This window comes from Capsicum annuum, chromosome 8, assembly GCF_002878395.1.
Source record: "Capsicum annuum cultivar UCD-10X-F1 chromosome 8, UCD10Xv1.1, whole genome shotgun sequence".
NCBI lineage: Eukaryota > Viridiplantae > Streptophyta > Magnoliopsida > Solanales > Solanaceae > Capsicum > Capsicum annuum.
The window spans coordinates 164,075,837-164,103,256 of record NC_061118.1 but is presented as its reverse complement, the minus strand read 5'-3'; the positions used below and the strand labels follow the sequence as shown (position 1 = coordinate 164,103,256).

At 34.7% G+C, this 27,420-nt stretch overlaps 4 protein-coding genes across 4 annotated transcripts in view; 1 reads left to right on the top strand and 3 right to left on the bottom strand.

The window, feature by feature from the left end:
* The first annotated feature begins 1,465 nt into the window (after positions 1-1,465).
* On the top strand, positions 1,466-7,087 carry LOC107840162 (amino acid permease 6). The gene is made up of 7 exons (XM_016683914.2): positions 1,466-1,689; positions 2,436-2,660; positions 5,088-5,181; positions 5,265-5,479; positions 5,573-5,718; positions 5,818-6,045; positions 6,362-7,087. Exons 1-7 carry the CDS (start codon positions 1,587-1,589, stop codon positions 6,785-6,787), a joined length of 1,437 nt encoding a protein of 478 aa, XP_016539400.1. The 5' UTR covers positions 1,466-1,586; the 3' UTR covers positions 6,788-7,087.
* A 661-nt stretch (positions 7,088-7,748) lies between these two features.
* On the bottom strand, positions 7,749-11,397 carry LOC107840163. Its single transcript, XM_016683917.2, has 4 exons — positions 11,058-11,397; positions 9,873-10,099; positions 9,295-9,402; positions 7,749-8,064 (listed from the first exon to the last, which is right to left on the bottom strand). The coding sequence occupies exons 1-4, from the start codon at positions 11,251-11,253 to the stop codon at positions 7,942-7,944; spliced, it is 654 nt and encodes a 217-aa protein (XP_016539403.2). The 5' UTR covers positions 11,254-11,397; the 3' UTR covers positions 7,749-7,941.
* Positions 11,398-14,040: 2,643 nt separating this feature from the next.
* On the bottom strand, positions 14,041-18,386 carry LOC107840161 (pyruvate kinase isozyme A, chloroplastic). Its single transcript, XM_016683913.2, has 7 exons — positions 17,482-18,386; positions 16,670-16,757; positions 16,390-16,580; positions 15,882-16,000; positions 15,521-15,764; positions 14,958-15,192; positions 14,041-14,496 (listed from the first exon to the last, which is right to left on the bottom strand). The coding sequence occupies exons 1-7, from the start codon at positions 18,013-18,015 to the stop codon at positions 14,165-14,167; spliced, it is 1,743 nt and encodes a 580-aa protein (XP_016539399.1). The 5' UTR covers positions 18,016-18,386; the 3' UTR covers positions 14,041-14,164.
* Positions 18,387-19,704: 1,318 nt separating this feature from the next.
* LOC107879481 (serine/threonine-protein kinase TOR) overlaps positions 19,705-27,420 on the bottom strand; it is a gene marked incomplete at its 5' end in the record, with an annotated part of 33,503 nt that continues 25,787 nt past the window's right edge. Inside the window, 12 exon segments of the mRNA XM_047394993.1 lie at positions 19,705-19,977; positions 20,246-20,508; positions 20,583-20,756; positions 21,297-21,431; positions 21,521-21,593; positions 21,667-21,728; positions 23,123-23,206; positions 23,323-23,451; positions 23,533-23,706; positions 23,860-24,020; positions 24,124-24,190; positions 24,274-24,348. Of these exon segments, the coding sequence (XP_047250949.1) occupies positions 19,959-19,977; positions 20,246-20,508; positions 20,583-20,756; positions 21,297-21,431; positions 21,521-21,593; positions 21,667-21,728; positions 23,123-23,206; positions 23,323-23,451; positions 23,533-23,706; positions 23,860-24,020; positions 24,124-24,190; positions 24,274-24,348 (1,416 nt within the window).

The following is a 27,420-nucleotide window of genomic DNA, read 5'->3' as shown; positions in this document are numbered from 1 at the left end:
TGTGTTATTATTTTAGCATAATGTATTATTCAGTTCATTATAAAAATAATAATTTTGTGCCAACTTATGAATATATTAAATAGTTTTTAGAACTTAAGATTACAAGTCGCATTTTATTTTATTCTTAAAAAAAAAGAAGTGAAATATGTGTTCTCAGAAACTATAATCATACACATTTAAAACTTCAATCCAATTTTTTCTCAAATCTGATTTCAATAATGTAATATTTTGATAATATATATGATCAAACACTAGCTAGAATTTTGTAAATCATTGCAAACTTAACCACAATATAATATTTCGTATATAAGGTTGAATATATATGCGCAAATATTATATTGGACCAAATCTAATATTATTTTGAAGGGTACTCCCTCCATTAAAAATTACTTTAGAAGTGCTTTTTATGAGTTGTGAATTGCATGTTTACACTTTTAAAAATATTTTGATCACAGTATTTTTAATATATCTTTGAGTTTAAATATACTAATCAATATCAACTTGAAAAGAGATAAAATTAATTAAAAATAAATTAATAAAGTTATCTTTAATTTTCTTGGAGTGAATAATTTATTAAAGGATATACTCAAGCCAAAAAAAATAATTTATTTTAGAATAAAAGGAATAACATCCCAGGGCTATGTTTGTGCTTCTCCTATCTCATTTTAATTGGACACATTTCCCTAATTGACATTGAAATATTTGACATATAAAAGACGAAGAAAGAAGAAGAGGAAAATATTGCTCCTAATTTTTCTATGCAAATATATATTACTGAAATTATAAATACCACCCCTTGGTTCATTTTAATTATCATGCTTTGCTTTACAAGAATCATTTAGGTAAAATTAATTAAGTATTTTAAATTTAAAATTTACTAAAGATATTTTAAAATTATATGAAAAATACTATATATAATAATTCTTTTCATATTAATAATATGATAAAGAATATAAAATGCTTATCAAAGTCATAAAATAGTTTCTAAATATTGATCAAAGTTCATACATTTAACTCTTGAAACACAAAATATAAGTAAGTAAAACTGAACAAACTAAATACTCCCTCCGTCCCATTTTACTTATCTCAAATTTTTTAATTTGATTTCTCATTTTACTTGTATTTTTCACAAATCAAGAAGAGACAATTTTTTTCCATGTTTTACTCTTTGCATTAATTATTTTTTCTTCAAATTAAAATGTCAACATCATTTAATATAAAAATATTATGATAAATTAATCATATTTTTAATTATTTTTCTTAATTAATGTATCAAGTTAAATTGAGATAAATAAAATGAAACGGAGGGAGTACTTAATAGACTCTGAATTCTAAGCAAAGTAAAAAAAAAAATAGGACTGAATACGACCGGAGTCAGCTGTCGCATTTACAACATAAAAAATAAAAAAAGAGGTTCATGTCATAATTCCAATTTATAACATCATTAAAAATTAAAATCCCCTACTAGAATCGTTTTTATTGTGAAACTTGTCTGTCCAGTAGTCTTTCTATATATATAGCCTTTGGCTTGTCTACTTCTCTTTATGTGACCAACAATTTTCTACTAGTATTTAAACAAGGCAAAAATGAGTACTAGCTTGAAAATGGAGGACACTTTTAATGTTTCTATGGGTGGAGGAATTGATCATTCTTCCAAATTTGATGATGATGGTCGCCCCAAAAGAACTGGTTTGTGTGCATATATAAATATTCCTTCACCTTTTTTTTTTTTTGGAATAAATAAATAAATTTTCAAACATTTATATATCTATCACTAGATCTCTATTCTTAGAGATCAAAATGTTGGAGTTTCTAAAGTCATCTTTGTGTATTTATATCATGCAAATCTATTTATTCACATGCATTCATGAAAATTTTTCCCTTGTGAGGAGCTTCAAGAAGAATCTTCAAACATATAAAAGAGGAAAAAAGGACAAAGTTTTTTTTTTTTTTTAATAGAAAGTAACTAAAAAAGGGTGTAGGTGAAGAATGTTTCAAAATAAAAAAATAGAAGAGAAAAGAAACCCCAGAGAAATGGGGATTGGGTATGTGAATGTTTTTTCATCTAACTAAATCTTGTTGAACAATGTCGTCATGGTTATCAATGAATGTCTACAAGTTGATTCTGACATCATTGTTATGATAAATTTTCTTCGAATGCATAGAAAAGAAAAAAGGACAAGGAATTTTTTATTTTTTTTTCAACAAAAAAAAAAAAAAGACAAGTAAAAAGGGTGCAAGTGAAGATTGCTTCAAAAAAGTAGAGGATGGAAGGAAAAAAAAAAGAACCAAAGAAATGGGAATTGACTCTGTGAATTCTTCTCATCTGGTTAAACTAATGAACAGTATTCTTTCATGTCTACAAGTTGATTCCTAAGATTTAAAAGGTAGTAAGTGATTTTAATTTCTGGTTAGTTAATTGTCTGAACTTGTAGGAACGGTGTTGACTGCAAGTGCCCATATCATAACAGCAGTGATAGGATCAGGAGTGTTATCTTTGGCATGGGCTACAGCACAGTTGGGTTGGATAGCTGGACCAGTTGCTCTCGTTGCTTTCTCAGCTATAACATGGTTCAATTCTCTCCTCCTTGCCGATTGCTATCGTGCCCCCGATGGTTTGCGCAACTACACCTATATGGATGCTGTTCGAGCCCATCTAGGTATGAGTTTAAGTTATAGTATAATACTGAATATGGTATGAAAATAAATATACTTGCTTGTGTTGTTTTCATTTCCAACACATCATAAATCTTATGTTGAACGTATTTAATATTTGTGTGTTGGATGTGTGACATTTAAAGTTTTGAGTTGCGCGTCTCTCGAGGCAGTGGATTTTTTTTGTTGTTACTTGAGATACATTTTCGAGTTGAACTAGTCAGGATTTATGTTGTGTCCCCTGAAATGTTCATTGATAATTATACCTTTAGTTTAGTTTAGTTTAGTTTACTTTAGTTTTTGAGTTAAAAACATCTATGTTTTCTTAAGATTATTTAGTAACGGTTTGACAATATATTTGTAGGTCTTGATTGTGGTCACCATATATTCAAATGCCACGTATCTCATATATGCACAAAATCCAACAATTTAATGATTGTTAGGATTAAAAAAAAGAAACATGAAATCATTTTTCAATTTATTTCAAATGATAATATTTAAACGTAACGCAAAACTATATGTTGTTAGCAGGATGTAATTAAATTACCAAATTGCCCTTACTAGAAAAAAAAAAAAAGAGAAGTGGTTAAACTTATTTGTGTATATAACCAAATTCAGTTCACACCTTCGAGATAATTCAAGAGAGAATAAATAAAAATATAGCTGTGTTCCATTTTTTTTTCCTTTGCCAATATAAATCTGGTACACGTCAATTTCCCAGGAAAACAAAAGAACATAAGAAAGTGGTTGTTGGTTGTGAACCATTAATGACTATTTGAGTATTTTTGCATATAAAGCCATTGTTGGTGATATGGATGGAAAATTTCATTTATGATTTACTTATCTTCTTTCATTATATTTCTCCCTGAATTATGCCGCCCCAATTCTTTTTGACTATTTCTTCGGTTTCAATTTTTGTGACAAAATAAGATTTTAAAACTTTGTTAATACGACAATTACGTTTTTGAAATTTGTGATTTTTGCTATGTATGTCATGATATTTGCGTTGCTAAAGAATGGTTCCCATTAAGTACTATAAAATATGCAGTTTAAAATCAAGTGATGCTAGATATAAAAGTAGTAGTATCTTTTTTTTAAACAGACAGATAAAAAAGAGTAACACATAAAATGGAGCGGAAGAATTACTTTTGTCTTTTGGCTTTTCAATTCAATTAACGTAGCCAAAGATGCACTTGGGTGGATTTTTTATTGATCAGTTTTCGTACTTTGATAATTTTGTGGTTGAATCTTAACATGAAGGACATACAGGGGTCATTTGATAGGCCGTATTAGGAGAAATAGTCCATGTATTAAGTGTGGTATTAATTAATAAATACGGATTTTGGATCAATGTATTACTAATATCATGTATTAGTTATACACTCTACATGATATTATAGGGTGTATTTCTAATACATCACATATGGTGGTATTAGTAATACATGAGTTTTAATACCATGGGATTAGTATGTGTAAAAACAAGAATATCCCTCAAATTCTCTTAAATATTTTTTTATTTTCTTAATTTTATTTTTTATATTTGTACTAATAAATTTATTCAAATAAATTAGTTTACAAATTTTATTATTATTTACAAAAATGTCCTCAAATTTCTTTAATTTTTTTCTAAATCTTTTTCAATTTATATAATATGAGTTATTTCTTTTCAATTTATCAAAATAATAATATCCCTCCAAATAATTTTAGTTATAAAAAAACTATTCCATTAACTCAAAAAAATATTTATTGGTCAAAATCCAAAAACAAATTGCATACAAGTTTTAATTTTGTAAATAGGATATTCATAAATAAAAATAATTTTTCTACTTAGTTTTAATACTCTATAAAATATAATTTTTTATTAATAATCATATTATTGTCTCATCCAAAAGTTATACGTACCTCCCTCCAACTTAAAAACAACACAAAGTGGGAACAACAAGCAAATGATGAACAAACAAAGAAAAGATAATAAAAAAATAATTTTGTAAGTGGATGATTAAATCTTAAAATTCTAAAGTAAATAATTAGTTATAACTTTTTTTTTTATTTAAAAAAAAAGAATAATAAACTTTTACAAAAAAAGTACACAATTATAATATGTCGAGGGTATTTTTGTAAACAAACAATATTCTTTTTAAAATATAACAATACATATTGCTTTCAATGCATCAAACCAAACACTGCATAAATAAATAATTCCAGTATCACTATTCCCACTATTACTAATACAACATATTCAGTATTATCTTATACACTCTATCAAATGAGTCCACAGAGTTTTAAGTCCAAAAATTACTAAAATTGAGTTCATTTAAAATAAAACGGACTCTAAATAGTCATTTGAATGGAGAAAAATAGCATATGAACCTATTAAAAATACATGTATAACTAGCAAAGAATACATGAAAATTTTACTTGTCTCGACACAGGAGGAAGGAAAGTCCAGCTTTGTGGATTAGCTCAATATGGTAACCTTGTTGGTGTCACCATTGGATATGCAATCACCACATCCATTAGCATGGGGTAAGCAATTAGTAATTTTCTATTTGTTTTGTGAACAATCCTAATTCTTCATGATTAATTTTCTTTGTTTCTCTATTTATCAGGGCAATTGGAAGATCAAATTGCTTTCATAAGAATGGTCATGATGCTGATTGTCATGAGTCCAACAATCCATTCATAATTATATTTGGTGTTTTGCAAATCCTTCTATGCCAAATACCAAATTTTCACAGGCTTTCATTTCTTTCCATCATTGCTGCTGTTATGTCCTTTGCTTATTCCTTCATTGGACTTGGTCTCTCCATTGCCATGATTGCAAGTTAGTTACCATTTTCCACATTATTTCCTTCTCATGCCTTGTTCCCTTTTCTTCGATTTCGCTAATGTTTTTTTTGTAATTTGACATGGGAAGAGGAAGGAGTAAGTGGAAACACAAGCTTAACAGGGACAACAGTTGGAAAAGATTTGTCAGGCACACAAAAGATGTGGAACACCTTCTCTGCTCTAGGAGATATTGCCTTTGCCTATGCTTTCTCTAATGTTCTTATTGAAATTCAGGCAAAGCACTTTTGTTTTAACAACCACTTTGTTTCAGTTTAAAAGACTTTTCCAGTCCACTTAATACATGTTTTTTTTTTCCCAACTGAAATTCAACAGGACACACTGAAATCCCATCCACCAGAAAATAAGACCATGAAGAAAGCTACATTTGCTGGTATCTCTGTGTCAACAATGTTTTACACACTCTGTGGACTTCTAGGATATGCTGCATTTGGAAACAAAGCGCCTGGAAACTTTTTAACAGGATTCGGATTCTATGAACCTTTTTGGCTTGTTGATATCGCTAATGTATGCATTGTGGTTCATCTTTTTGGAGCTTACCAGGTAACGTCAAACATCATAAACACATCCATTGGTAGTTTCTTTCTGTTTCTTTTCCAATAATGGCGGTGTCTGGAGTAGCTTATGCAGCCATCGACTATTCTGCTGACACCTTTTACCTCGAAGCACAATCACTGAGGAACTCTATCCACTAAGGCTCTGGCTAACGGAAGGTTTTCTTTGCCGAAATTTGCACTCTGATTTCCCATAGTTTTCATCCACTTCATTGACTAATAGGTCATATCCTTAGGTGCACATGTCACATAACGGATCAATTTAAATCCCAAAGCAAAAGCTCAGTTTGATAATATGTTTGCAGGTGTTCTGTCAGCCCATCTTTGGATTTGTAGAGGGTTGGAGCAAACAGAAATGGCCAGAAAGCAAATTCATAACCAAAGAATACATTATTAACCTTTGGCCCTTGGGGTTGTTCAATTTCAATTTTTACAGGCTCGTGTGGAGAACTGCATATGTGGTATTCACAACCATATTAGCCATGTTACTGCCATTCTTCAACGATTTTCTCGGTCTTCTGGGAGCAGCCTCATTTTGGCCACTCACTGTCTATTTCCCCATTCAGATGTACATTTCACAAGCCAAGATTCCTAAAAATTCATTTACCTGGATTTGGTTGAACGTACTGAGTTTTGTGTGCTTGATTATCTCACTTCTTGCTGCCGCTGGATCTGTTCAAGGCCTTGTCAAATCTGTCCAGAAATTCAAGCCCTTCCATTCTCGTTCTTGAGGTTCCTGCGGCTAATGTGGAGAGAATAAGAAAGGAAGACAAGAACTCCCCCCACCCCCTCTCCAACCTTCCTTTCTTTTAGTGACATACAGAATGGTCTGCCTTCACTAATCAAAGGCAACATTCAACTATGTTGCAAGCCTGATTAACTAAATCTGGTGTTACAAAGTTGCTATAGGCATAAGCTCTTGTACCATCTTTAAGACTCATTTCCCAGATTTGGCCTTAACAGAATTTTGGTAGTCCTCATACAATAATTACTACTTAATCATGAAAAGTTGCTATAGGTTTCATTTAGATTTAATGATATGAAATCCATGTTTTATTGCACACAGATACAATTATGTATGCATAGGTACGGGTAATGATTTATTGAAACATTTCCCTTAGTCCTAATCGTGCAATTAGAATGAAAGAAATGAGCATTATTTAAGGACTCTTTTGAACACCTTGAGTTTATTCAGATTTCCCACACTGAAATATTATGTCTTTTGAATACCTTGCGAGATGGATATGAAATCTATTCCACAGTAAAGCTTTTAATGCTATTACTACAACTGTGACATTAGGATTTCAAGTCCCATCGAGTATATAGAAATTAGAATCACTAAAATCATTGATGCAAATTACATAAAATGTGTGTCGGTACATAGAGAAAAAAACTGCATAAGCAGCTGGACCACTGGTTGTGCAAACAACCCAGAACTTAAAGCTGCTAATGATGTATCACAAGTTGTAACAACACTTAAAACTCGCCTTTCCCTAACAACACTTAAATGTCACCCTCTGATGAGACCTGTTTCAAGATATAATTCTTTGAGGGAATAAAAACACCACCTGAGACTCTCACATCAAATATATCCTTATTCATGGCGATCATAACGTGCTTGACTTGTATAGAATTTCTGGAGACTTCCCATCAAAGGGATCAGGATCAATATAAAGGATATATAGTACAGGATTCAGAACAGGAAATCTTATCTCTTTGCTCATTTTTACAAATTTTACAGTCATAGAAACAAGATTTCTCAGCCAACTAGAGTATCTCTAGCTATCATGGCAATGTCAAACCAGAAAATAATATGGCAAATATATTTAGCAATGGAAACCTTTAAGACTTTTGAACAGTATAACTTCATGAAATTAGCAGCAACTCAATTTAGACGGGGAGCTGTCTCTGATAGCCTCTCTTCTTCGAGTAGTACATAAGGATCAACATATGGTGGTGGATCTGTTGATCTGTTGCTTGCATAGTGGACAAATGAAGGTCCAAAATACTGCCGAAAGAAAAGGAAACAGCCAATGGTGAATTAAGAACATGGAAAAAACTAGCGAGTGATTATAATGCATCCGAAAAAACATATGAAAAACGTGAGTTAGCGGGCTAAATATGCATCAAATTTAACTTCCATAAAAACAAATAACACCCGAGGTATATTTAACTCATCACATGTTTTATTTTCTTTTATTGGAAAAAATTGCTCTTCTTTGCTTTTTCCCTACTTTCCTGGCGGTCAAAATTCTGTCCATTTGTAAAGTTGGAGTAATGGGTAAAGTTGCTGTCATGTGATCAGGAGGTTACGGGTTCAAGCCTTGGGAACAGCCTCTGGCAAAAATGCAAGGTAAAGCTGCGTACAATAGATCCTTGTGGTCGGGACTAGTGGGAGCTTTAGTGCACCGGGCTGCCCTTTTTTTGTCATCCCCAACTTATATAATCAACATCATGATATGCGTGTAAATTCAATAAACAGAGACTCTCATACAGTTTTGACATTGCACTCTTTTTCTTTTTGAAATTGAAATTGAACATTGCACTCAATGAGAACAATCTATTACCAATAGTTTTGCAACATTTTGCTGTAACTAATCATCTTTAATTCTTTCTACCAAGAACAATGACAGTACCTCAAAGCAGTCATGGTATCTTTCACATCCCATTAGAAAAGTAATGATAGCTGCAAATTATTTTCTTGTCTAATGTGGTAAAGCCCATCCCCCGGACTCCCCTTACTCAGGAGTTCAATGATAGCCCTTCTCCACTTCCCTCTGTTAGTTACTCTATCCTCCAAATATAAGGTGGCAGGTTGAAGGGTCTTTCTTTTTAAGAAGTATTGATGGCACAACTGAGCTAACTCCATTACATGGGAGGCTATTCTAGGATCAGGCAGCCAACAAAATTCAAAAATTTGTATGAGAATCTACAAGGGACAAATTATGCCAGCTAAAGAGATACATTAACCGCTGACTTGATAGGGAGTTGATACCCCAAAATATCTCCTATTTCTTTCTGTCCACAAAATCCAAGGCCAATGGGTATTTATGACTAGGCAATCCCTCGTAAGATGATGGTTACAGCAATAAGCACATACCACCAGTAATTTCCTAAATCTCAATATTTGATTCAACATACGATGTAGATTAAAATACACAACTTAACTAATTGCCGTTGCTTCTTTATAACAAAGACGTCATAAGGATGCAAACCAAAGATCACAGGAATCACTTACCAGGTATAAAGCCAAGAAAGCTGCAATAGTTACAAGGATCAACGGCCAAAATGCCAAAAAGAATGTCCCACCAAGAGTAAGCAAGAGTTTTGCCCGTGGAATCAAACCCTGCAAATATAGCATATAAAGATGGGTGTTCATTAGTTACAAACCCAAATATTGTTGATATAAATTAAGTGAAGTCATAAAATGTGTAAAATAAAATAGACAATGACTCTTTGCACATCTTTCATGTGATTTCTGTTTGAACAGTTGTTTACACAATTGTAACCCTCTCCTAAAATAGAAAACTCCTACTTTCCCTTTGGTAAGTCATACTTCTCAGTCTAATCTTACTTAATCAAAGAAAAAGTTTTACTTCTCAATACACTTCTTCCTCTATTTTATTCTTCAAAACACAAAGTCAAGAAACGGCAACAACTAATATTATTATTTATCCAAGTCAAAATGGGATAAATATAAGGTGGAGGGAGAGACTCATAATGTATCAGGTCAAGAACCAATTGCACGACTTTATTCTTGTACATGAACATTTTGAACCAAAATTCAAATAATGTATAAGGAGGAAACCTGCCCACCTCAAGGCCTTCACTATTCAGTGACATAGACTGTTCCCTTTGATTAGTCAAATTTCTTCCAGAATCTGTTGACACTGCATTTCTGCGATAGACACCTCCATCTTCTTCCCTAGAATTTGCCTGCTCTTCTTCTTTGATGTTTGTGTTTGTCTCCTCAAGCAATGAAGTTGGAGTCATGCCACGTCTTCTCAACTCCTTCATAAACAATGACTCTGTAGGTTCTTCACCTGTGATAACCAACATTGGATTTAAGGTCTTTTCAAAAGAGAAAGAGGAAGCTCAAGACAATGTGTAATTGGAAGCTTCCAGATAGTTTGAGTGATTCGTTATGGCCATGAGACAAGTCAACAATCACAACCTATTACATTCAGAAGTCTTTGTAATGAGAAGCCAGAGTTGATGGAACTTCAAGGACTTGACTACCAAATTTGGATGCAGTCTTTAAGGGATTCAAGCTTAAGCAATATAGCTAGTTCACAGCAGAAGCTAAATTTCTTTAGCGCTATGGAATTGACTAATGAAGGATAGCCCACCTGATAGACAGTCCAGTATATAATTCTCCCTTTAATGCTTTCCTTCTTTACCTAAACTACTTCAAATACTTATCTTTTTGCTTAATTCTCACAGCCTGCACGTTCAATCCACTGAACCCCGTAGAGGGGAACCTCGTAACTGATACAGTATTCATTTTAACTAATCGAAACTTCCATATAATCTAGCTACCAAAGATGCAACCTAACTCATTTTCTCAAAGCCTAGTGTCTAGCTATCACTCAGAGAACTTTCTCCCTCCATTTCAATTTGTTTGCCTAGTTTTGACTTGACACGAAGTTTTAAAAAGTAAAGACAGACATTTGAATCTTAAACTAAAGTTAAGATGAATGTACAAACAGGTCGCATGGAAGAGTTGGCAAAAAAGGAAAGAGGTATTGTTTTTGAAACAGCCTAAAAAGAAAAATACGACAGACGAAAGGAGTACAAGTTTTCCCTCTAGCATGCAATAGATAACATATCTTTACTATCAACCACATCATCTCCAAGAATAAAAAAAAGAGAAAACATTGGAACAGCAAAAAACAGCTAAAGATGAAATCAAGTTTCACACACACACACACACACACACACAAAAACCCATTAAAAAGAACACAACTTTTAGAAACAAAACCCCAATTTAAAAAAGATTACCATTACTCTGATTTTCACTATCTTGAACTCTACAACTAACCCTAAACTTAGTATCAACAAATTTCTTCAAGATTGGATTTTTCCTTTGAAACCACCTCACACCCAATATCCTCCTTCGAACCATAGTGGCAATAAAACGACTAGAATTTGACTGAGAAAATGATAATGGAGACTTCAACAACTGTAAAGACGCCATTTTTTTCGGATGATCAAAATTTATTTTTAGATGTAGTAAAATTCAAGAAACCTCATTAGTGAAACGGCAGCAGTAGTTTTACTGTTTCTCACCCCACCGTTGTACCTTACAATTTTTGTGCAATGATTTGGCAAATTTGTAGCCATAAAAGCACTGATCATGTGTGTCGCCATCCAACGTAATTACTTACGCTACCACCTTACCAACCAACCACAATTTTCTTTTTTGTAACTAACTAATACTATTTGAAAATATATTTGTTTGACCATTTTAGGAAACAATTTGATTCTCATCTCATAAATAAAATACTTTGCCTTTCTTATTTAGTGTCTTTATTAAAAGATGATGTCTCGTCCCACATAAAGAATATTTTTTAAAATATTTAACATGTCTTTTAATAAAATTTTAAAAATTATTTTACTTTCATAAATTGTATATCAAATCAGACAAATAAATTTAAATGAAGAAAACGTCAAAAGAAGTAGCACTTTATAGCAAATTAATTTCGCCAGAATCTATAATTTACTTGTAATAGCGTGGATAGAAGAAATTTATTACATTCACCACAAAAGTCCCAACTATATCAGTCAATAATAATATACACATTTAAACTATCATTTTTCTATAGTTTCATAACTCAAATATTATATTTTTTCTTTTTTCCTATTTAAACTAGTTCTCTTATATTAAAATGTATTTCGATGTTGAGTTTGTCAAATATTATTTCCACTAGATAACATGCACATGAATGCCAACTCAAGTGATAGTATAGATAATTAAATAGAATAATGGTTAACACAGTACAGTATTAAATAGTAGTAATAAAAATGTTTGATTATTTTAATACTATATTATTTCCTATAAGATTAATTACAAATTATTGTGAGGTGGTCGAGAAGGCTACTAATAGCGGTCAATAACCAACGATAGCAATTTGATTATTGCTTCCATTCATGTATGACAAAATAACAGGGCTGTTATTTTGTAGCAATTATAGAAAGAAAAACAGTTTTTTGCTCCTCGTAAGAAAATAACAAACCCAATATAATATGTAGTTTTAAAAGTGAAGTTTGAGGAGGATATATGTAAATTTTGTCATTATCTTTATGGAATATTCGAAGCATCATTGCAAGAGAATATGAGAATAAATGATAAAATAAATAGTAAATGAAGTAACAGTCTAACAGACATTTAAATCATTGGAGAATAAAAATCTAATAAAAAATTGTGGTTGCTATTAAACACTATTTGCTAATACGGAGGAGAAGGGACGAGTGGAAGTACACCCGCCTCTCCCACTTAAAGTACGACAATATTTGACTACATACTAATCTTCAGTTCCAATTATCCTCGATAAACAAATCTTCTATCTAGGGTTATATATCCCCAGTGAAATAAAATTGTGACACATCTTATTCAATACCTCCCCCAATTCTGCTTCAATCTATCTCTATCTCAACTCTTGCTACAACCAATCTATCACAAAAATTGATAGAAATATGTTTGTGATCTCATAAATTTTTACAGGAAATATTTTACCCATCTTAGTTTATTGAGTATTAAATGGTTAAAAAGAAAAAAGAGAGTTTATCCCTACGATGGGTTAAACAAACAAAATCAATCAATGGGGAAGGAAGGAAAAATCAATTTTCTTTTTTGTACAAAAATTGACACGTGAAGCATACAATGCAAATTTGGCCAGTACAATTGAAATTCAATTGCTCAAAGTCTCTTAACCAACTTGGATTCAATGCATTTCTTTTAATTGGCTCAGCCTCATCTTCATATGGAATGTTTAAAAATAAATCCTTGAACTAAAAACAAAAAAAGTAATGAAATAAAATAAAACAGATATTGTTGCAATCACCAACTTAAAAAATTGATAATATAGAGCCGTGCAAAAACATGCACAACACAACGCAATTAAAGATGGCGACGGGGTGGTGCGGGTTTTAGGCTATGTGGGGCGGTGTGAGTTTTAAGACTATGTAGGTGCGGTGCGGATGTGGGGCGGGTTTAAATAAGTCTCTTTTTTTTTTTTTTTTTAAATAGGGCGGGGCGAATTGCGAGTATATGTGGGTTTAAACAAAAAAAAAAGTTAAAAATTAGTATTATTCTCGTAAATCTACCTAAAATTATATGTATTCTTCGCTTAAAATTTTATAATACTTAAAACATGTACAACACTACAAATAAATAATTTTATAATTTCTTTATTCATCTTAATGAAAATTTGATATTTGATCATTACTTGTACATGTGATACTTCTCTGATAATTTCTTAATGAAAAATGATGTATTAGAAATTGATTGTTACTATTTCCTACTATTGAAAATATTATGATTTTCAGTGGAGTTACAAACTTTTCAAAAAAGCAAAAAGCAAAAATCAAAAATATGGGACAGTGCGGTGCGGTTATGAATGTGGGACGAGTTTATGCGAATTTAAAGATAATGTGGAGAAAAAACCGGCACCACACCATTGTCACCCCTAAACGCAATGTGTTGTTGACACTTATTCCTTGAAAAATTTGGGAGTACATTTTTAACAAGTAATTAATTACATTATTTTCTATTCAATGATGTTACATTTAGCTCAACTTGATCCTCACTACTGTGCAGAACATTGAGCAAAGACAAAATGTTGCTCCTATTAAAAACACATTCAAAAGCCACAATCATAAGAGTAATTGTCTAAATTACCCTTTATATGTCTTAAATATCTCATTTAGTTACTAATCAACTAATTGAATAGTGAATTTGAGAAAATAGCAAGAAACAGAGAGCTGAAGTTGAAGAACTTGCTTGGCTTGATATGAAAAGGATATGGCATACAACAAAGTAGTGTCTTCAAAATAGTAAAAATAAAATCTCTCTTCCAAACATCATGCAATATCTGCTTGAAGATATCCTATGATATGGTCATAACCTGAATGGACTGGAAAATTGTCTGGGCAGTAGAAATTGGAATGATATCTGATACCACCAAAATAGCATCCTCCTTCTTTATCATCCCCCCTTTTCCTTTTATAAGTTCGACAGTTTTCTTAACGTTTCCTTCCATGTCGTCTGACAGGTCCGTGAGAAGGGGAGTGACTCCCCACTGCAAATTGAGAGCCATCCGAGTGCTGTTGTCGTTCGTGAAGGCAAATATTGGAGGATTTGGACGGTTGCGTGAAAGAAGAGATGCCATCTTCCCATGCCTTGTGTACACAAATATGGCATCCACCCCTAGGTTGTCGGCTGGAATATGTAAAAGGAAATTGGTTGAGATCGAAGACAAACATGTTGTTGAGACATAATATAATCAAGAACATAAAAAGGTATGCTCGCCGTAACTGTCTAAGATTTTACCTGAGATGGTTACACAATTCAATATGATATCAAAGCAGGCAAAAGGTTATGAGTTCAAATCTCACTGTCACCCATTAACAGAAAACTAGAATATTCACAAAATCAGCCAAATGACAAAGAATCAGGCCACACATGAGGAGTGTGTTAAAGATCTAATTCCATAAATAAAACGAAAGCATACACTGTCAAAGAGGGGTTTCAAGACTTTTGTACCAACCAAAAAATCGATCATTATTCCTTCCATTCTTTTAAATTTTATATTCAGCAACCTATTCTTCACAACAAAATATGCAATTCTTGACACGTAAAAACATACTCATGATGCAGCTACGGGAAGGAGAGGGAAGTACCCATTTCAACTGCACAATTGCAGATCTGCTCAGCAATTTGATCTGGCAAAGATACTCCAAGTTTGCGCTGATGCAATGAAGTTTGCCTGTTCTCTTCACGACATGATTGTTCCATTCGAGTGCTAGTTGTACGCAAGACAGAAAGAGCTTTCATTCCGTATGAGCCAATGGCTGACTCACCAGATAACATCAATGCATCAGCATACTGTCGTACCGCTTCAGAAACATCTGCAACCTATGACATAAAAAAAAATTGTGATTATTGCTGGCTAGATTAGCTAGTAGTTATCAAACTAGAACCCGCCCAAAAGATATGGTCTAGGAGAAAATGTATTGAAGTGAAGTTATCTAATATAATAATCAGATGGATAAAGAGGAGCGCATAGTCATGATAATAGTAATACATTATCGGGGATTTTGACAAGAAAACTAGGAAGTACTGACAAAGGCTAAAATAGGAAGAGATTAAGTTTTACAGAAAGCTTAGTAACATTTATGAGACTGGAAAATTTTGTCAAAAGACAGAAAATGCGAAAGCTTCACAAGGGAAAAAAGATTAGTACCTCTGCTCGTGTTGGAGTTGGGTATTCAACCATTGATTCCAGAAGCTGAGAGGCCACGATAACGGGCTTGTTGAGCTGCCTGCAAACATAAGTAATATCTTGCTGAACAGATGGAATCTGCTCAAGCGGAATCTCAACTCCTAGATCTCCCCTTGCTATCATAATCCCATCAGAAGCTTCAACAATCTCTTCCAACCTTCGAAGAGACTCTAGGCTCTCTATCTTCGCCAACACTTTTATTGCCCTGTGATTAAATTCAGAAAGATTTCACGATCCAAAATACACTTTGAATCTATATGAAAAATTATAGTAAAATAGAAGTTAAAAAAAAAAACAATCTTTTGTTCACAGCTGTAATTACTTGGGGGATTTAGTTGTGAGGTAGTCCTTCAGATGCTTGATTGCATCAGCATCTTTTACAAATGAAACTGCAATGAAATCGATATCTTCAGATATTCCAAACGCAATGTCTGACCAATCCTGCAGATCATGAAGTACGCACGCATCAGCAAGATTAGAGATTCATATTGAACATAGAACTCATTCAGAAATTCGCAACTATATTCAATTGCTGCGCTAGATCATAAACTGTGCAGAGAGGTTTGAATTTCGTTTTCTCAACAGAACAGAAGGATAAAAGGTTCAAAATTCACCCTGGCTACAACCTTCATATGATTGAAATAAACCTCAATAGTTCAATAAATGTTCAAAATGGTTAAAACTAGTCACCTAGACATCAATTATTGGATCATTTATGTCACATTTCAAACACTCAGCCAGAGCATGTTGAAGAAAAACAATCACGATTTAAGCAAAACTCGAGCATATATCTTTTTGATGAGTAAAAATCAAGCAATAAATTTACTGACCTTTGCTGATAAAGTTGGGAGATCATAATCTCTTCCTAAAATCTTTCCATCTCTCCAGAAACTCAACTTAGCTCTAGGCAGAAGCAGACCGGAGTCCGTGCACTTGCAGCGCAAGTCGTTCCCAGCTCTCTCTATGACTTCAAAAGTTGCCATTCCTCCATCTATGACAATTTCATCACCAGGATTGACCCCTAAATAGGAAGAAAGAGAATTCAGCCTCAGTCTAACTTTTTACAACCAAAACAGGAAACAATATATATTTTTTTATCAATGAGACTACCTTCAGCAAAATCTTCATAATTAGCCTGAATTGTAAATGGACGAGAACCTTCAAACTTCTCAGTAGTAACGTACCAGATTGAATCCTCCTAATGAACAACATCAACAGAATTCAAGTTAGACTACAAACTTTCACTTTTACAACATTGGGCTAATTTAAGGTACACAATATAACAATAAAGTCACAAAACTACTTTTGTTTTACCCACTATAACAATAAAGTAACAGAACCACGTGTGAATTTCCCAAGATCAATTTTCAAGTCAAGAACAAAAAATTAACCATGCAAACATTTGTAACTTCTCCAAAGAGCAACACGGTGTACTAAAGCTCCTGCTATATATGGGGTCCAGGGAAGAACCGGAGCACAAGGATCTATTGTACACAGTCTTACCTTGCATTTTATAAGACTTGCATTTTATAAAGCAACAGACAACTAAAAGCATTCAAATGAAGCAAAAAAAGAAAAAGCAAACACCATTACTCACAGCTGGAAATTTGACCTCCTATTGTTTTGAGCAAGACCTTTGGGAAAAGTTCAATTAATTTAAGATGACAAAAAACATTTTTTTTTAATACTTTAATGTTACAACAACAACAACGATATATCCATTGTATTCTCACAAAGTGGGATGTGGGGAGAGTAGAGTGTACATAGACCTCACCCCTACCTTGACGGTAAAGAGGTTGCTTCCGATAGACCTCAGCTCAAGGGAAAATACAGTCAACTATTGTTACCATATGTGAAATTAACCTGAACAACATTATACAACAAAAAATAACAAAGGGGCTTTAAAGAATTTGGTTGATTACCTCTGCTTTGACAGAAGAAGAAGAGCCATGATCTACAACTTGTATCTGATTCCCTTCTGTATCCATCATAACTGCTACACTATAACCTTTTTCTTGATTCAACTTCTTGATCTTCCTAATCACATCTTGCTGCCACTCCCTTGTATTATGACACATATTTAGCCTAGCCACATTCATACCTGCGATAGCCAATTTCTCCAACTCATCTAAAGAAGAACTAGCTGGTCCAATTGTACACACAAGTTTTGTTTTCCTTAACCCCAAAAATCCCTTTTCTTTAACCTCCCTTTCTGAGACAACATCAAATCCCAAACACCCTTCATTCAATTCACTTGTACTATGAATTTTCTCCACTTGCATCACCGCTCTAATTGCTGTTCTTGATTTGCTGACATCAAGTTTTCTACCATGAGAAAAAACAAATCTTGAACTTAATAAAACTGGAAAACCAAATACCCTTTTCTCCAAATTACCAACTAACTTATTTGGACTTATCTTTGTGCCCATCAAAGCTAAATCTCCCACTACTGCCATCTTTAGAAAGAAAACCAAAACCCCAGAAAAGATTTATCAAATTTTTGCTTTAAGAAAAAAAATAAAATAAAGAACCTGCTGCCAAATAACTAGAGGGGGGTATGATAGAAAACTCCGCCAAGATCTTGTAACATAAATTCTTTTCTTGTATGTGTGGAGTTTACAAGGCAGAGGGAGGAGAATAATTTAAAAACAGTACGGATGTTAGTGTATATAATATGGTACTACATTACCAGGAAGAGTCAGAGTCCAGAGGGGTTTAGTTAGGAAAAAAATATAGTAAAACCCTAGTAGTAGAGGGGTCCCTCATCCCTGTCACTTGTCAGTGTCTGTCCGAAAGAAAGTAGGAAGTCAGATGTGCACAAAGTTCGTTTAAAACGGAGGGACAAGTGAAAAAGGCGCTGGTTTGCCTAACTTAACGGTCTTTTTTCATTGGCCATTATGACCCAGACAAAATTTTGAGTCATTCAATGAGCCTGTTATTTTGCACACACAGAAAAAAAAACGTGTTATTTGGAACGTGAATAATAGTTGGGGTGTACCATTACTACCTGTATTTGATCAAGTCTTAAGCCAATTGACGGGGAGGGCGACTACTCCATTTATTCACGAAAGATCTTTATTTCAATGCATAAAATATCTATAAAAACTCATTTTTCATCTATTCAAATTGTACACAAGCAATCTTATCTCCTTCATGAAAAGTTCATATAAGGGATAATAAGTGGACAATAAATACTCTACGGGGCGTCAGAGGAGGAATAATCTCAAGAGGTTTCACAGGATTATTTTATCTTGTATTTATCAATGGGTATTATTTTATCCCATCAATTTTAATATAAATGATGGGATAAGTTATGTCATATAAAAAATGAGATTAACATATGAAATACCTTAACCTATAAAATATCCCTATCTATCCAATTCCATCCACCCAATAGTATGGTAACTAAAATAATAATAAATTAATAATCAATAATAGCCAATAATTGTGAATATTCTAAACATAAATTCATATTTTTTGCCGGCATCGAGCATACATACATTATTAAAATTCTTGATGTAGATATTTACCAACTATAAATATATTCCCCCCCGAACACCCCCCCCACCCACAACCCCCCCCCCCCCCCCCCCCCCCCACCCCAAAGGCATAAGTCCCCCACCCTAAAATAAGCAGGACGCCCATATTACCACACAGTACCATGATCTTGCTGCTCAAAGCATTTAAATAGCAGCATTTTCAGGCTTGAAAACTTGGGAAATTCCTAATATTAGTTTGTTTTATGCCTCCAGGACACTGACCACTGATAAAGTGCACCAAGTTACATGTGAATTAGGTGCACATCACGAGTTTAAATCCCGCCATAGACAAAATCGAGGGGGGGAAAGGAAGCAGGGCTCATACTGTCAGCCCTCCTGCAGCACAAAATCTTGATCCTCAAATAGCACATGGAAGACTGAAGAAAATGAGATAATCCAGATTCATCAGTGAATTGACATCTTTTGTAAAATGAATATAAGATAAATCTTTTTTAGGTTCAGTCAGATGAATAGACATGAAAAGATCATCGATCAATCCATTCAATAATCCACAAGAGAAAGAGATCCATCAGACCAGGTGACTGGAAAGCAACTACTACTCTCCATTCATCATCAATCAAGATCAGGAATACAAAAGGCTTTAGATGCAGACAACCAACTTTATTTCACAAGGATTCATTTCACTATGTAAATAGCTGTACAAATAAATATTCACTACTCTAGGACTCTTTACCAGTCTTATTGAACTTCCTCTTGGAGCTTACATTACATACAGCCGATAAGCTGACTTGCTTAATACAACAAATGGCTACCATTAACTTAGGACTTTACATAGACCTCTAAATTATGTACATGATGAAACACTATGTACATATATACAGATAATTGTCACCCGGAACCTACCAAAATGGACACCACCTGAAATAAAGAATAAGGCAACCATGTAAGAGCAAAGAACAAAATACACAACTCTCTTATACTGCAGTTAAAATTCTAATTCGTCAAAAGCACCACTTTACCAGATTTAGAATTTGCACCTTTTTACATGAAATTTCATCACAAAGATCAAGAGTGAAAATTTTAAACAACATTCAAACACCAAATGTGCAAGTCAGCAGCCTTTAATAGCTTAACTAAAAGAACAAACAAAAAGGAAACCAAGGTGCAACGGGAATCAGGACCGTACCCAACATAATTTTGGCAAAGATTTTCATGAGACATCGCTTGCTGAATAAGTTTTTGGACTTGTAGTTTCACTGATAAACCATGATCTGCTTCACGCGTCTCTCCAGAAATCAACGTACTGTGATCCAGTGCATGCTGTAGAGAGCTTGAAGTTGCAGAGGTAGCAGAAAAATCACGTCCAGTGAGTTTATTACTCATTCGAGCCATGACAGCGACAGCACGTTCATTTAGAACTTCATTGGCATCACCTAATTGATTGACCGCCTAAAAAAAGAAATAAAACTGTAAGCATGACGCATTCATCCCCAGAATACTCCACAAGCATAATTGATTTGAACCTGAAGCAGTTCTCTCTCCCTTGCACCCCTTTGTGGCTGAAGAAGCTCTCTATTTGAAGAGGACTCCTCACTATTCACAACTGGAGGCACATGTGCACTGGCAAGTGTGGACACTTGCGGAACTTCATTGAAATTGAAAAGACGCCAATTTATAAGTGGATCATGAACAAAGGCCTGAAAAGAAAAAAAAAAGACACAGAGGAATGAAATAAGCTTATAAAGTGAATATGTAACAAACATTTACATCATTACAAGATAAAAATGACAAACTCCTCATTCTAGAGCTACCTAGACATATATATTCAAGGAATTGAAAACAAGCATCTCAAACTCATGAAAAGTGTTCCTCTTTTCCCTCTTGAGTTCAACTTGCAGTAACAGTTATTTACTAGTCTTAATTAAGGCTTTCAATTGTTCAACATGGCAATTTAAGGACTGACAGATTCTAATTTTTCAATCATTCAAGCCATTCCAACTCCAGTTGGATCCAAATCTACTAGAATTAGATAGAACACTTTTGTATCACCCATTTGTGCTCTTCAGAAGATAGCATAGTCGAGATTTGAGATCTTTCTGGACTAGAAAACAGCCCATAAGCGTACAGGAAAAAGGAGTTCAATATAGACCAATCAATATTCATGCCATTATAGTGTGATCCCATTCCGACCAAGAGAAATATATTTTACAAGGTAAAATATGATGCCAAAAATTTACCTCCATCATAGCCATAACACTATCTTTATGCAGTCGGAGAACTTGCATTACATTCTCACATGTTGACCGGAAATTTCCCTCTATACCACTAACCTCCATTGCTTTTACAAGCATTCTAGTGAGGCGAAACGGAACCTGTACATAAAAATTTGTTACAAAAGCTATAAGTTTCCTTGATGAAAGAACATACAAATTCTGGAAAACCTTTGAGCATAATAACTTACCTTCTCTGGAAACTTCTCCCGGTTCATTGAAGCTTCAAAGCAATCTCCAAAATCAATATGCAGAATCTTCCCACTGCATGACCAATATAAATTTATTAGAATTTTTGTCATCAGCAAGAAAATACAATCACAGAGTTCAGTGGTACCTATATCGGTGAAGCATGAGGTTACTAGGATGTCGATCACCCAAACCAAGTAGGTATCCAACCTGGAGAAAGTCAACCCAAATTCAACAGACGTACGCAAGAGAAGCAGCTAAAAAACAGTATCTCCTTTTTTCTCAGTTTTACTATTCTCTCTTCCCAATTTGCAAGATATTAGTTTCATTTTAAGATGTTGGAAAAATATTTTGACGCCATTCCGTCATTAATATTACTCTGTAGAACTTCACATGCGAAGAATACTAACTTTGATGCAATGTCTTGCCATCTCAAACAAACTTAACGCCATATATTTAAAATTTTCTTTCACCATTACCAACACAACAAGAAAGTCAAATTGACATCTTAACTGTTGTCCTGCTAAATGGCATCACATAAAACACGACGAAAGCACTTTATACTAGAAACAGCATCTCTTCAGATCAAACTGGGTCAAGAAATTAATGGCCCTGACTAAGCACAGAAGCAACTCTCTGTGCCAAACTTTGGTCAGAAAACTAACTACTGCTCCTCTGAATTAAGCATTTTAAGATGTCGAGGTACAGCATTCACAACACCATAATAGTCATGCCCCAGCTGCAAATGTTTTCAGGTTACTAAGTTTCTGATCTGCCTAATTAAATTGGCTGCAATAATTCTGATTACTTGTATGATAAAAATGGCTGGCAATTGTTGGAGTCCCACATCGGTGGGTTAAAGGGTCCTTGGACTCCTTATATGGTCTTGGGCAATCCTCCCCTCATAAGCTAGCTTTTGAGGTTGAGTTAGGCCCAAAGTCCATTTCTTTATCATGGTATCAGAGCTAGAGCCAGGCCCACCCAGTTCATTGTTTCCGATGTTGGGCTCCCCGTCTTATATTGTCCAAGGGTCCTTGGTCTCCTTATATGGTATTGGACAATCTTCCCCTCATGAGCTAGCTTTTGAGGTTGAGTTAAGCCCAAGGTCCATTTCTTTATCGGCAATGATCAGGCACAGGAAGATCACATCACCAAAGGTAGTTGCACCACATAAATGCAGCTTATATGAAACCAAAACTTGTGTGATTACTCTGGGTATTCCTTGTCAAAAGTAATTTCCATCAATCTGAATACTTGCAAGCGGAATTTCATAACATAAGTGGTTCATATACAAAGGTCGATACTGACTGATTAACAGCCTCCTAAGACATTAAAAAGGGAAAATAAGTAAAAGAGGTTATCCAGTGTTGGCGTATTTGATAGCATTAGCTAAAGGCTTTAAACAACAACTCAACCAACATAATTTTCCTGTTTTTTTCCCAAAAAGAATTAAAAAAAGTTAAGTGTTCATATAGCACACCCACCCACACAAGATGCATTAGAGGGTAAAACAAATAAACAAACAAGGGAACATTGTTCTCATCCAAACCTGAACAGAGAATAAGCTTTAGGAGAGGTTCTAAAAGAATGCAAAGAACACATACCATGCTCATGACAGCCAAACTTCTTGTATAATTTGTTCTTCTATCCAGCCAGACCTCAGAAGTGCGACTCTTTAACCAAAGAACCTATATGATCCAAAATAACTACCTTCAGAAAACAATGAGCAGAAAGATTGTGCTAACATTTATCTACCAGGGATGTTATAGCAATAGGCTGAACGTCGTCGTCATCGAATACACACCCTTGATAAGTCATTTCCTTCTGTATTTTGCAAAGCATATTCGAACACCTCCACTTTAGCAATAAGTGGCAAATTATCATAATCCGGTGCAAAACTCAGCATCAATTTATGCTCTTGATTAAGGGTGATCTGTTAAATTGGAACAATATACAACAATTAGATAGAGATAATAGTCTATTTCAAGCACAAAAAGGTCTATGTTGAACAAACCTTCCGGGCATCCCTATATTCTCGAATAAGATGGTGCAAGGTGTCACAATTTGGAACCCATTCTATCAGTCCACTATTAGGGGACAATGGAATGACATCATATCGTTGGATTGATAAATCTTTCTCTGCAGTCTTTCTCGAGTTCTCCAGCAAAGTATTAACCAGACCAAACAACTGGTGCACAGCAACAATACAGAGTTTCTTTTAGTTCTACGTTGAAAAAAGAATGGTAATAAAGCCTCACCAAATGTTTAATAAACAGAAGTAGCAGAATCCCTGGGACCAGCTTGCCTGTACAAGCATAATTATATACCAGCTATTGCTAACCTGCATGACACGTTCATCTTGGCGCAAATCCTCATGCCCTTTTAGCAAGAAAGCATAGTCTTTTCCATCATTCCCATGGATTGTCAATTTACGAGGTCGTTGTTTGGATGTAATTACAACAAGTTGGGGTGCAAATGATGCAATTGTCACCACTGGTGAATCTGAGATGACCAGTTTGAAGTTTGATAGAACAAATTTTATCAAACTAAGGCACACGACTGGCCTAACCATGTACAAATATAATTACAAACAACATGAATATACCTGCTCGATAAGTTCCAGGAACAGCTAGCTCTAAATTTCGACACTCTAGTAACTCGGGGGAAACGGACTGGCATTAAAGTAAAATAACATTAGTTATGAATATGATGCAGAGTCACTGATACCGATAACAAAACATAACATGCTGCTTACCTGTAAATCCAGGGTTGTGAGTGATTGAAGCTGCTTATCTATCCGCCTGAATACATGGTAATAGAGATCCCAAGCCTACCAAGATGAGGATTTGACTTGTCAAATAGTGGCTGTTAACTATAGTAATAGACTTTATTAAAAAAAAATAGAAACTTAAAAGTCACAAGATTCTTTTGGGGGAGTGGAGTCGGGAAAACCATCCTTTGTTGCTAGAGTGGTGGAAGTCGACCGTGGGAGCTTATCCTGCAGATACCATCTTCGATTGGTTCTGGGTCCGGACCTTAGGACTTCCCCTGCAGTTATGGAGCGATGAGGTGATGAAGCAAATTGGAGATCTTTGACGGGGGGTGGATTGAAACGGAGGAAGAAACACATCTAAAGAATCATCTGATGTGGGCCAGACTGCGAGTTAAGGGACCAAGAGAGAATACCCCTTCAACCGTCAAGATTAGCGATGGCGAACTGATTTTCACTCTTCCGGTATGGATCGAAGCTCCGGAGAGATATAGGAAGAAGGAAGAAGATGAGCTCTGGGATGGAGAAGTAAGTACAAAGAAGACAAAAGGGAAAGCTACTGCAAACCCTAGCCTGCAACTGACTGATAGGGATATCAAGTGGGCCGGCCCGGACTACCTAACCCGGCCCAGTTTGACCCTACCCGGTAAGCCCTAGGGCTTTAGGGTTTCGGGTCCCGGGCCGGTTATTTTGTTAAAATGGGCCCGGTTAACCCGGCCCGGACCAAGCCCGGTCCAGGCCCGCCGGCTAACCGGCCTGGCCCCAAAAAAAGAAGAAGATATTTTGGATTAAATTAAAAACTTACTTCTAATATATTATTAATTTACTACCAAATATTATTAATTTATTATATTAAGTAGCATATGTTTTGTATATTTGTGCATATATCTTCTATAGAAGTGTATATTTAACGTATACATGTGTATATGTTTTATAAATTAGTATATAAGTATATCTATATATATTGTAATGTATATATACAACAACAACAACAAACCCAGTGTATTCCCACTTAGTGGGGTCTGGGGGGGGTAAGATGTACGCAGTCCATACCTCTACCTCTGATGAAGTAGAAAGGCTGTTTCCGAAAGACCCCCGGCTCAAGTCACGAGATATCACACAAACACATAGTACAGCACAGAAGCAGATGACATAACATAGATACGGCACCCATAGGGAATATAAAACAGAGTAAAGCAGGAATGCAGGAATATAAAGCAGAGGAAAGCACACAGATTCGTAATAAACATGGAACACGGAACACGAAACACTGAATACGGAATTATAACAGGAATACACCCCCACCAATTAATTCCCTACACTAGCGACCCGAACTGGCCCTAATCCTCTGCCGTAATTCGCATCTTCCAGACCTTCCTATCTAGGGTCATGTCCTCGGTGAGCTGTAACTGTTCCATGTCCCGCCTAATCACCTCACCCCAGTACTTCTTCGGTCTACCTCTACCCCGTCTAAAACCATCCAACGCTAGCCTCTCACACCTACGGACCGGGGCATCCATGCCCCTCCTCTTCACGTGTCCGAACCATCTCAATCGTGCTTCCCGCATCTTACACTCCACTGAAGTCACACCAACCTTCTCCCGGATAGTCTCATTCCGAACTCTATCCCCTCGGGTCAGTCCACACATCCAGCGCAACATCCGCATTTCTGCCACCTTCATTTTTTGGATGTGGGAGTTCTTAACTGGCCAACACTCCGCTCCATACAGCAAGGCCGGACGGACTACCACCCTATAGAATTTGCCTTTAAGCTTGGGCGGCACCTTCTTATCAATTTCAAGTCATTCAATTCTTAAATTTCAAGTCATTCAATTCTGAAAGTGCTGATTCTTTCTGACTACGAAGTTTGCTTCAGAGCCTATTCAAAAATGCGCTGCGGCAACTCGCAAGATCACTATGCTATGCAATGCAACAGAATTTGGACATTCCAGAAACCAAATCAAACTCTATTGATGCTGGTTCAAGCCAAGGATTGAATGGTGCGTATACATAGAATAGAGTGTATATATGTGAATAGATCTTCTATAGACGTGTATATTTAACATATACATTACTTTATGTTTTATAAATTAGTATATATATTGTAGTATATACTTTTTTTAAAGTAGTACATATATATTGAATGGTGCGTATATATGTGTATATATCTTCTATAGACGTATATCTTTAAAGTATACAAGTGTATATGTTTTATAAATTAGTATGTAACTATATATATATATACATATTGTTGTATATATATATATATGTATATTGTAGTATATATTTTATTTAAAGTAGTACATATATATTGAATGGTGCATATATATGTGTATATATCTTCTAAAGTAGTATATATTTAACGTATACATGTGTATATGTTTTATAAATTAATATATATATATATATATATATATATATATATATATTGTAGTGTATATATATATATATATATATATTATACTATTATAGCATATGTTTTATTTAAAGTAGTACGTATAGTCATATATAACTATATATTGAATGGTACGTATATATGTGTAATTGTTTATATATTTTTTTAAAAATATATATTGTATATTGGAGCGTATATAGTGTATATTGGATTTTTTATTTATTTTTTAAACGGGTTTGACCGGGTTTTGGTGGGTTTGACCGGGTTGGGTTAAGTGGGCCGGGTTAGGGTGGGTTTCAATTTTTTTACTGTTTGGCCCAGCCCGGCCCGGCCAACGTCAAACCCGGCCCTTAACCGGCCCGGAACCCGGTTAAAATGGAAGGGCCGGTTTCGGGTTGGCCCGGCCCGGCCCGTTTGACACCTCTACTGACTGAGACAGGAGAGAGTTTTGGGAAAGAAATTTCAGATCTTTACACAGGGGATATAGAGGAGAGCGATGGCCCCAGCACTTTTTTGCTCACGTGGATACTGTTAAGTCAAAGATTCCATAGGTGAACAAAGTGGACCCAAAGAAGGCTAATTGTTTTAAAGGGTTTCAGGCATGTGGTAAATGTTTTGGGCCTCCTACAGCCCAAACTTTATGAACTCAAATTGCAACTTCATTAAAGGAATGAGCCCAGACCCCCTTCTATTTTCAACTCATCAAGACCACAGCTGTCCCGCTACTTCTCCAATTT

Excerpts from the sequence above, each read along its gene's own strand:
- LOC107840162 (XM_016683914.2), top strand. The coding sequence starts at position 1,587 with ATGAGTACTAGCTTGAAAATGGAGGACACTTTTAATGTTTCTATGGGT. Across the intron at positions 5,480-5,572 it reads CTCCATTGCCATGATTGCAA|AGGAAGGAGTAAGTGGAAAC; the intron begins GTTAGTTACCAT and ends TGACATGGGAAG. Across the intron at positions 5,719-5,817 it reads ATGTTCTTATTGAAATTCAG|GACACACTGAAATCCCATCC; the intron begins GCAAAGCACTTT and ends GAAATTCAACAG.
- LOC107840161 (XM_016683913.2), bottom strand. The coding sequence starts at position 18,015 with ATGGCAGTAGTGGGAGATTTAGCTTTGATGGGCACAAAGATAAGTCCA. Across the intron at positions 16,758-17,481 it reads CTTCTTCTGTCAAAGCAGAG|GAGGATTCAATCTGGTACGT; the intron begins GTAATCAACCAA and ends GTTGTTCATTAG. Across the intron at positions 15,193-15,520 it reads CAACTCCAACACGAGCAGAG|GTTGCAGATGTTTCTGAAGC; the intron begins GTACTAATCTTT and ends TTTATGTCATAG.
- LOC107840163 (XM_016683917.2), bottom strand. The coding sequence starts at position 11,253 with ATGGCGTCTTTACAGTTGTTGAAGTCTCCATTATCATTTTCTCAGTCA. Across the intron at positions 10,100-11,057 it reads TAGTGAAAATCAGAGTAATG|GTGAAGAACCTACAGAGTCA; the intron begins GTAATCTTTTTT and ends TGGTTATCACAG. Across the intron at positions 9,403-9,872 it reads TGAATAGTGAAGGCCTTGAG|GGTTTGATTCCACGGGCAAA; the intron begins GTGGGCAGGTTT and ends CTATATTTGCAG.